Source organism: Nerophis lumbriciformis, linkage group LG20 (genome assembly GCF_033978685.3).
Source record: "Nerophis lumbriciformis linkage group LG20, RoL_Nlum_v2.1, whole genome shotgun sequence".
Taxonomy (NCBI): Eukaryota; Metazoa; Chordata; class Actinopteri; order Syngnathiformes; family Syngnathidae; genus Nerophis; species Nerophis lumbriciformis.
In genome coordinates, this window is record NC_084567.2 from 1160399 (window position 1) to 1171601 (window position 11203).

At 41.6% G+C, this 11203-nt stretch overlaps 1 protein-coding gene across 2 annotated transcripts in view; it reads left to right on the forward strand.

Moving 5' to 3' along the window:
- The window catches only part of grin1b (glutamate receptor, ionotropic, N-methyl D-aspartate 1b), a 53206-nt gene extending 45925 nt beyond the window's left edge, over positions 1-7281 (forward strand). For both annotated transcript variants that reach the window (XM_061979997.2, XM_061979999.2), the window contains 2 exons: positions 5616-5761; positions 6080-7281. In XM_061979997.2, the coding sequence (XP_061835981.2) occupies positions 5616-5761; positions 6080-6145 (212 nt within the window). In that variant the 3' untranslated portion in view covers positions 6146-7281. The remainder of the gene's footprint in view (positions 1-5615; positions 5762-6079) is intronic.
- The last annotated feature ends 3922 nt before the right edge of the window (positions 7282-11203 follow it).

Here is an 11203-nt window from a genome sequence, read left to right on the forward strand (position 1 = left end):
TTCTTCTTCCTATCCTTCTCCTCCAACTTTATCTCCTTCTTCTTCTTTTTCTTATTTTCCTTTTTCTTCTTCTCCTTCTCCTCCAACTATTTCTCCTTCTTCTTCTTCTTCTACTTCTTCTTCTCCTGTTTCTTTTTCTTCTCCTTTCTCTTCTTCTTCTTCTTCTCCTCCAACTCTTTCTCCTTCTTCTTTTTCTCCTTCTCCTCCAACTATTTCTCCTTCTTCTTCTTTTTCTTCTTCTCCAACTCTTTTCTTTTTCTTTTTCTTCTTCTTCTCCTTCTTCTCCAACTCTTTCTCCTTTTTCATCATCTTCTTCTCCTCCAACTCTTTAATAATAATAATAATAATACATTTTATTTAGTATCGCGCTTTTCAGTGTAGTCAAAGACGCTTTACAGGATAAAAATGTAAATATGAAAGAGTTGAAAGTAATAATATATAATACAGGAAATATAAAAGCAGAACATAGTAACACAGGACATAGAACACTAATCACAGGTTAAAAGCAGATCTGAAGAGGTGTGTTTTGAGAAGGCTTTTGAACAGGGGTCCCCAAACTACGGCCCGCGGGCCGGATCCGGCCCCCCAGCCTCCAAAATCCGGCCCACAGGAAGTCCCAAGTTAAAAATGTTTTTGTTTTTTTTCATCTTTCCTTTCTAATCCATTTTCTACCGCTTGTTACTCTTGGTGTCTCCTAGTCGCTCAGGCAAATCATATTGTCTAAAAATTAATTTTCCAATCGGTAACGTGACAATGTTAAATGTTGATGAACATCAATCTTAATTGATGTTAAATGACAAAATGGATTATAAAGACAATGTATATATGTACATATACATATACATATATATATATATATATATATATATATATATATATATATATATATATATATATATATATATATATATATATATATATATATACAGTCTGGCCCCCAGCCAAATTTTTTTAACCCAATGCGGCCCCCGAGTCAAAAAGTTTGACGACCCCTGCTTTTGAAAGTAGGAAGGTCTGCGCAGTTATGGATGGGTTTGGGAAGAGAGTTCCAGAGGGTGGGAGCAGCGATGGAGAAGGCTCTATCACCCCAGGTCCGGAGCTTGGTTCTGAGTGGTGGGGAGAGGAGGTTGGCATCAGAGGAGCGGAGGCTGCGTGAAGGGGTATGGTGGTGAAGCGGGTTGGTGAGGTAGCAGGGGGCCTGGTTGTGGAGGGCTTTGTGGGTGAGGAGGAGGATTTTAGAGTGGATCTGGTGAGGAACGGGGAGCCAGTGGAGTTTCTGGAGGACTGGGGTGATGTGCTCACAGGAGCGGGTGTGGGTGAGCAGGCGGGCGGCAGAGTTTTGAATGTATTGGAGTTTATTGAGAATTTTGCAAGATGAGTCGTAGAGGCCCGGCCACCAGGCGCTCGCCATCGTGCCCCACCTTCGGGCCTGGCTCCAGAGGGGGGCCCCGGTGACCCGCGTCCGGGCAAGGGAAATCTGGGTTCCTTGTTCGTTTTCTTCATAGAGGTCTTCGAGCTGCTCTTTGTCTGATCCCTCACCTAGGACCAGTTTGTCTTGGGAGACCCTACCAGGGGGCATAAATCCCCCGGACAACATAGCTCCTAGGATCATTGGGACACGCAAACTCCTCTACCACATTAAGGTGGCAGCTCAGAGAGGAGAGTGGAGGAGTTCAAGTACCTCGGAGTCTTGTTCACGAGTGAGGGAAGAGTGGATCGTGAGATCGACAGGCGGATCGGTGCGGCGTCTTCAGTAATGCGGACGCTGTATCGATCCGTTGTGGTGAAGAAGGAGCTGAGCCGGAAGGCAAAGCTCTCAATTTACCGGTCGATCTACGTTCCCATCCTCACCTATGGTCATGAGCTTTGGGTTATGACTGAAAGGACAAGATCGCGGGTACAAGCGGCCCAAATGAGTTTCCTCCGCCGGGTGGCGGGGCTCTCCCTTAGAGATAGGGTGAGAAGCTCTGTCATCCGGGAGGAGCTCAAAGTAAAGCCGCTGCTCCTCCACATGGAGAGGAGCCAGATGAGGTGGTTCAGGCATCTGGTCAGGATGCCACCCGAACGCCTCCCTAGGGAGGTGTTTAGGGCACGTCCGACCGGTAGGAGGCCGCGGGGAAGACCCAGGACACGTTGGGAAGACTATGTCTCCCAGCTGGCCTGGGAACGCCTCGGGGTCCCACAGGAAGAGCTGGACGAAGTGGCTGGGGAGAGGGAAGTCTGGGCTTCCCTGCTTAGGCTGCTGCCCCTGCGACCCGACCTCGGATAAGCGGAAGAAGATGGATGGATGGATGGATGGAGCCGTAGAGGATGCTGTTGCGGAGGGAGGGGATGAAGGTATGGATCAAGGTTTCAGCGGCAGAGAAGGAGAGGGATGGACGGAGACGGGCAATATTTTTGAGGTGGAAGAAAGCAGTTCTTGTGATGTGGTTGACATGGTGTTGAAAAGAGAGTTATTGTCCAGAATGACTCCGAGGTTGCGGATGTGAGTGGATGGGGACAGTGGAGTTGTCCACAGAGAGGTGGAAGTTGTGAGCAGTTTTGGTGAGGGATATGGGGCCGATAATGAGCATGTCGGATTTGTCACAGTTGAGTTTGAGGAAGTTGGAGTGCATCCATGATATGATTTCAGTGAGGCAGTCGGTCAGGGTGGAGAGAGTTATGGAGGAGATGGATTTTGTGGAGATGTATAGCTGGACGTCGTCAGCGTAGCAATGGAATTGGAGGTGATGGCGGCGGATGATGTTACCGAGGGGGAGCATGTACTGGATGAAGAGAAGTGGACCAAGCACCGAACCCTGGGGGGCACCTTGTGACAGAGGGGCAGTGAAGTTGTTGCTAGTGAGATATGACCTTAACCAGGAGAGGGCGGAGCAGGTAATGTTGAGGGATGATTCCAGGCGGGAGAGGAGGATGGTGTGGCTGATGGTGTCAAAGGCTGCTGTGAGGTCAAGGAGGAGGAGAATACTGAGGTGGCCGGAGTCTGAGGAGAGGAGGAGGTCATTGGTGACTTTGAGAAGGGCTGTTTCAGTGCTGTGACGGATTGAAATGGTTCCAACAGATCGTTGGAAGTGAGAGTTTTGAGTTGAGTGGCGACGGCACGTTCCAGTATTTTGGACAGGAAGGGAAGGTTGGGGATGGGCCGGAAGTTGCTCATGGTGTCAGGGTTGGGTCCAGGTTTTTTGAGGATGGGGGTGACAGCGGCCAGTTTCAGGGTGTCAGGGACTAAGCCAGAGCTGAAGGAGGAGTTGATGATGTTGATGATGAGTGGAGAAATGGGTGGGAGACAGTTTTTAACCAGAGTGGATGGGATGGGGTCCAGAGCACAGGTGGAGCTTTTCATACCCACCATGAGTTTGGATAGCTGTGTTGGGGAGACAGGAGAGAAGTGAGACCGGGGCAGAGTGGTGCGGGGGGCGGGGGGAGTGGCGCAGGTAGTCAGGTTGCTTTAAATGCTGTCTATTTTGTTTTAGAAGAATGACAGAAAGGCGTTGCATTTGGTGTGTTGAACGTGTTGGAGATGTTGTCTGTAGGTTTGAGGAGTTTATTTATTGTGGAGAAGAGAGCTTTGGGGTTGGAAGAGCCAGAGTGTATGAGGTCGGAGTAGTAGGTGGATCTAGCGGAGTTGGAAGAGCCAGTGTATGAGGTCGGAGTAGTAGGTGGATCTAGCGGAGTTGGAAGAGCCAGAGTGTATGAGGTCGGAGTAGTAGGTGGATCTAGCGGAGTTGGAAGAGCCAGTGTATGAGGTCGGAGTAGTAGGTGGATCTAGCGGAGTTGGAAGAGCCAGAGTGTATGAGGTCGGAGTAGTAGGTGGATCTAGCGGAGTTGGAAGAGCCAGTGTATGAGGTCGGAGTAGTAGGTGGATCTAGCGGAGTTGGAAGAGCCAGTGTATGAGGTCGGAGTAGTAGGTGGATCTAGCGGAGTTGGAAGAGCCAGAGTGTATGAGGTCGGAGTAGTAGGTGGATCTAGCGGAGTTGTGTATTGGTGGAGGTGATCAGTGATGGACAGTTCAAGCACTTTTCTTGTAGAGTCTTTCCAGTTGGCGTTTGCGGGATTTCATTCAATGGAGTTGGGGGTGTACCAGGGTACTGTGACCATTTTACTTTTGATGGGAGCTAACTGGTGAAGACAGGAGGAGAGTGTAGAAGTTCAGCAGGTCAGAGGGGTTGTCAGGTAGCGAGGGAGCGAACATGGTGGTGAGGGAGGCTGGGAAAGCAGAGGGGGAGATGGATTTGATATTAGGGAAGGATATTTTGGAATTTAATATTCCTCCTACTATTTCTTCTCCTTCTCCCTCTTCTTCTCCTTCTTCTTCTTCACCAACTATTTCCCTTTCTCCTTCTTCGTCTTCTTCTTCTTCACCAACTCTTTCTCCTTCTCCTTCTTCACCAACTCTTTCTCCTTCTCCTTCTTCTTCTTCTCCTTCTCCTTCTTCTTCTTCAACCAACTCTTTCTCCTTCTTCTTCTTCACCAACTCTTTCTCCTTCTCCTTCTTCTTCTTCTACTTCACCAACTCTTTCTCCTTCTCCTTCTTTACCAACTCTTTCTCCTTCTCCTTCTTCTTCTTCAACCAACTCTTTCTCCTTCTTCTTCTTTGCCAACTCTTTCTCCTTCTCCTTCGTCTTCTTCTTCTTCACCAACTGTTTCTCCTTCTCCTTCTTCTTCTTCAACCAACTCTTTATCCTTCTTCGCCAACTCTTTCTCCTTCTCCTTCTTCTTCTTCTACTTAACCAACTCTTTCTCCTTCTCCTTCTTCTTCTTTTTCTTCTTCTTCTTCACCAACTCTTTCTCCTTCTCCTTCTTCTTCTTCTTCTTCACCAACTCTTTCTCCTTCTTCTTCTTCACCAACTCTTTCTCCTTCTCCTTCTTCTTCTTCACCAACTCTTTCTCCTTCTCCTTCTTCTTCTTCACCAACTCTTTATCCTTCTCCTCCTTCTTCTTCTTCAACCAACTCTTTCTCCTTCTTCTCTCCAACTCTTTATTCTTCTTCTTCATCCTCTTCTTCTCCAACTCTTTGTCCTTCTTCTTATTCTTCTCCACCAACTCTTTCTCCTTCTCCTTCTTCTTCAACCAACTCTTCCTCCTTCTTCTCTCCCACTCTTTATTCTTCTTCTTCTTCATCGTCTTCTTCTTCTCCAACGTGTTGTCCTTCTTCTTCATCATCTTCTTCTTTTTCTTCTACTCTTTCATCTTCTTTTTCTTCTCCAACTTGTTCTCCTTCTTCTTTTCCTCCCAACTCTTTATCATTCTTCTTTTTCTTCTCCTTATTCTTTCTCACCAACTCTTTCTTCTTCTCTCATTCTCCATCTTATTCTTATTCTTCTCCCTCCTTTTCTTTTTCTCCCCTGCCTTCTTCTCCTCCTCTTTTTCTCCTTCTTCTTCTTTATATTTTCCAATTCTTTCTTTTTCTTCTTCTTTGTCACCAACTCGTTTTCCTTCTTCTTCTTCTTCTTCTTCTTCTTCTTCTTCTTCTCTATCTTTTTCTTCTCCTTCTTCTCCATCTCCTTAACCACATCTCCTTCATAATTGTATTACTTCTTTTTTCTTTCCCTTGTCCTTCTTCTTCTTTCTCCTCCCCTTCCTCACCTGGTGGCTGACGTGTGGCGCCCCCTCAGGTGTGTTCATGCTGGTGGCGGGGGGCATCGTGGCGGGCATCTTCCTCATCTTCATCGAGATCGCCTACAAGCGGCACAAGGACGCCCGCAGGAAGCAGATGCAGTTGGCCTTCGCTGCCGTCAACGTGTGGAGGAAGAACCTGCAGGTAGTCTCCTTGTGTCCGCCATCTTCACACCTCCTGTCACACACACACACACACACACACACACACACACACACACACACACACACACACACACACACACACACACACACACACACACACGCACGTGGGTGGTCTCTTGTCTCCCGTGTCCATCTTTGTCTGGTCCTCCCTCGTCGCTCATCCTTCCACGCTCTCAGCTGCGGCCGGCTCTTATTTTGGAAATCTGCTCGCGAGTAGATTGACAAGCAGGGCAGTGGGCGGGACTTCCTGTGTTTCGAAGAATCCCCGCTAACACGCGTGTGTTCTGTCTCTCCGTAGCCCTACCCCACCGACATCACCGGACAGATCAACCTGGCGGACCCCTCCGTCAGCACCGTGGTCTGAACGCCGCCGCCTCAGTCACACACGTGTGCTTTTATTTTGGTAGCTGTGCTTTCCGTCATTTATCGGGAGGGCGGGGCCTGTGGACCAGGAAGTAAACCGCATGTTGTCTATTTTTTTATCCAGTCACATCAGCAATAAAAAGTCCTCTCATATTTCTGGAAATGTGACCTCGCTTCCAGAAACTAGATCCAAGGTATAAACTTGCTGCTCCATAGGCTCCGCCCCCACCCCAGTCCCGTGGCATGATGGGACACCACCGATGATGTCACCAGATGTGTATGATGTCATGCTACCGACCGACGCAAAGCACTGTCCATGCTACGTTAGCTTAGCGCGTCAACTTTGTGGTGAAGATGTAGCATCAAAGGGGCTAGCAGCTAGTGTTAGCGCCTGCAGCTAGCTTGCTGCGCCATTACACTGACTTGGGACCAGCCGACGCTAATTTATGCTGAGTCCGCAAAGATCTAGTTTGTTTTTTTGTGCTAAGAGTCTCCGATTGCAACTGTGCTCCGACACGCCTCACGGAACCCCAGCGTGTCCACCCGTCCTCCTCTTCCTCAGCAGGCTTTTATTGTGAAAACCTTGCCTCAGACTTCATCTTTACATTTTTACCGGCCGGTCCGACCTTAGACCCGGTCCAACTTTGGACCTTGTCCGACTTGAGACAAGGACTGACTTTAGACCAGGACTAACTTTAGACCAGGACTAACTTTAGACCGGTAGCGCAGAAAGTGAGTCTGGACTGAAGAGTGGTTGCGTTTCGTTGAGGTTCTAAGTCAACTATTTGATGTTTTTTAAGGAAGTATTGCACTGTACAATATTGTCATCATTATTATTATTATATGTGTGTTTTGTACGCTAGGCTAATCCGCCTACATTACCCACAATGCACCTCTCACTGATCTTTGCTTGCTAGCACCACCTGTTTTATCTCCATGCTAATGTAGCAACGCCTCCCAAGCGGGGCGTTACCGATGATGTCAGCATTTCCTGATGCTGCTAATGCTAACGCGCTAATGCTAATGCCGCTTTTCCCGCTGTGACGGTACACCTGGCCAGCCAGGTTTCTACTTCCTGTTACGTGTTGTGATGGACTACCCTTCTTTTCCAAGTCATCAGTAAATTCAACAAACTGGTCTTGCTTTTTTTCTTTTTTTTTTAATAAACCTTTATTTATAAACTGCAACATTTACAAAGAATCGAGAAATAATAATAATCAAAATAACTTCTCTTGCTTGCCCTCGTTCCTCGCAAATGTCTGACGTCATCTATTCATTTAATGAATGTTTTTTATTTATCTATTTTAAAAACCTTTATTTATAAATTGCAACATTTACAAACAATTGAGAAATAATAATAATCAAAATAAGTATAAAAACAGTACATAACAGCGCCAGGGGGTTTTAAACTCAATAAAGTAACTAAAATAGAATGCAAAATATATATATATATATATATATATATATATATATATATATATATATATATATATATATATATATCATACTTGCCAACCTTGAGACCTCCGATTTCGGGAGGTGGGGAGGTGGGGAGTGGGGGCGTGGTCGGGGGGTGGGGTGGGGCGTGGTTAAGAGGGGAGGAGTATATTGACAGCTAGAATTCACCAAGTATTTCATACATATACATATATATATATATATATATATATATATATATATATATATATATATATATATATATATATATATATATATATATTTATATATATATATATTATCTAAACACAGATTTGTTTGCATATTTTCAGGATACATATATATATATATATGTGTATATATATATATATATATATAAATATATATATATATATATATATATATATATATATGTGTGTGTGTGTGTGTGTGTGTGTCCTGAAAATATGCAAACAAATCTGTGTTTAGATCATTGATACTTCAAACTTGCATAAATATAACATGAATATAACATAACTTGGCTTCTGAGAGCTTCAAATTGTAATGAATAAAAGGGTAAAGTTGTTGATAAACAAGCAATTATTTTAAAATTTAAATATGGTCATTTTAAATGAATTATTATGATAATTTAAAATTAATTATTTCAAATATGTTTATTTTAATGTACCGGTATAATTCTATGGCTGGATGTAATAAGGAGTCAGAAAAAATACAAATAAAAATACAACTAATTTTGATGTTTTTAGCAAAATATAGTAAAAATGTATTTCGTTTTTTTTTTTTTAATTAATAAAAATTTTTTTTTTTAGGTAAGATAAGCATAATAATACAATTTATCTCTAGTCTGGATGATTTATTTCTTGTCACCCTGTTGTCCTCCCGTAGTGAAAAAAGGCTGTCCTAACTCAGGTCCGCATGGAGCTGGAGGGGGCGTGGCCTCCAGCTCCGGCTGAAAATCGGGAGATTTTCGGGAGAATATTTGTCCCGGGAGGTTTTCGGTAGAGGCGTTGAATTTCGGGAGTCTCCCGGAAAATTTGGGAGGGTTGGCAAGTATGATTGATATATATATATATATATACCATATATTACCAAATAGTAGACCGGGCGTTTATTTCACAAAATCGATTTTGGAGACAGGCGTTTAAAAGAAACAGGCGGTTATTTGCACAAGGCTTTTATGTATTTTTGCACCAGCCTGCACCAGGCCATTATTTGGTTACTGTCCAGTATTTTTTTTTTTCGTACAAAAAACTTAAAATGTAAAAGTTATTGTAAATATACAAACAAAAAAACAAGAGATGAACATGAGGTAGACTATCAAAAGACAAGAGAACAACAAGGCCTCAACATGGCAGTAGTGCAATTGTCAAATAGAATACAAATACTAAAAATAAATAAACTTTTTAAATAAAGCAGCCTACCGGGAAAAAATAAAATGATGGTACCAAGTACTCAAGTATAAAACCCACCATCAAAACAGAACAATAATACTGTCACTTAAATAAAATAAAGGCTACAGTACTCCAAGTTTGAAATAAAGCAGCATACAGGAAAAATAAAATGATGGTACCAAGTACTCTATAAAACCAACAAAACAATAATACTGCAGCAAACGCAACCCCAGTAGCATTTTAATCTAAATTATGCAAATAACAGCCCATGGGCGGCTATTTGGACATAGGCGGTTATTAGGAGGGGCAGCACGGTGGCAGAGGGGTTAGTGCATCTGCCTCACAATACAAAGGTCTTGAGTAGTCTTGGGTTCAATCCCGGGCTCGGGATCTTTCTGTGTGGAGTTTGCATGTTCTCCCCGTGACTGCGTGGGTTCTACTCCGGCTTCCTCCCACCTCCAAAGACATGCACTTGGGGATAGGCCCCTCCCACCTCCAAAGACATGCACCTGGGGATAAGTTGATTGGCAACACTAAATTGGCCCTAGTGTGTGAATGTGAGTGTGAATGTTGTCTGTCTATCTGTGTTGGCCCTGCGATGAGGTGGCAACTTGTCCAGGGTGTACCCCGCCTTCCGCCCAATTGTAGCTGAGATAAGCTCCAGCGCCCCCCGCGACCCCAAAGGGAATAAGCGGTAGAAAATGGATGGATGGATGGATACATACATACATACATATATATATATATATATATATATATATATATATATATATATATATATATATATATATATATATATATATATCGTATATTACCAAATATATATATATATACATACATACATACATATATATATTTTTTCCCACACATACATATATATATATATATATATATATATGTATGTGTGGGGGAAAAAATCACAAGACTATTTCATCTCTACAGGCCTGTTTCATGAGGGGGGTTCCCTCAATCATCAGGAGATGAAAAAATAAAAATAAAAAAAAATCTCCTGATGATTGAGGGAACCCCCCTCATGAAACAGGCCTGTAGAGATGAAATAGTCTTGTGATTTTTTCCCCACACATACATATATATATATATATATATATATATATATATATATATATATATATATATATATATATATATATATATATATATATGTATATATATATATATATATATATATATATACATATATATATATATATATATATATATATATATATATATATATATATATATATATATATATATACAGTATATAAAACAAAGTGCAAAGCCATAGGCTCACACAAGTTCAATAAATAATTTAAATTTGGAACACAGCATCATCGTTTTCACAGCTCTTTTATTTTATTTTTTATTTATAAACCTTATATTATATTATATTTATAAACTGCAACATTTACAAGGAATTGAGAAATAATAACAATCAAAATAACTTCTCTTGCTTGCCCTCGTTCCTCGCAAATGTCTGACGTCATCTATTCATTTAATGAATTATTTTTTTTTCTTGTTTTTTTAATATTTTTTTTATAAACCTTTATTTATAAATTGCAACATTTACAAACAATTAAGGAAAAAAAAATCAAAATAAGTACAAAAACAGTATAAAACAGTGCCAGGGGGTTGTAAACTCAATAAAGTAACTAAAATACAATGCAATATATATATATATATATATATATATATATATATATATATATATATATATATATATATATATATATATATATATATATATATATATATATATATATATATATATATATATATATATGCAGGACAAATTTCACCACACCTAGTGTGTGTGTGACAATCATTGCTACTTTACCTTTTAACTTTAATATATATATATATATATATATATATATATATATATATATATATATATATATATACACACACTATAAAAATGGGAGCCATTACCTCCCTGCTTGGCACTCAGCATCAAGGGTTGTAATTGGGGGTTAAATCACCAAAAATGATTCCCGGGCGCGGCCACCGCTGCTGCCCACTGCTCCCCTCACCTCCCAGGGGGTGAACAAGGGGATGGGTCAAATGCAGAGGACAAATTTCACCACACCTAGTGTGTGTGTGACAATCATTGCTACTTTACCTTTTAACTTTAATATATATATATATATATATATATATATATATATATATATATATATATATATGCTCACACAAGTTCAGTAAATAATTGAAATTTGGAACACAGCATC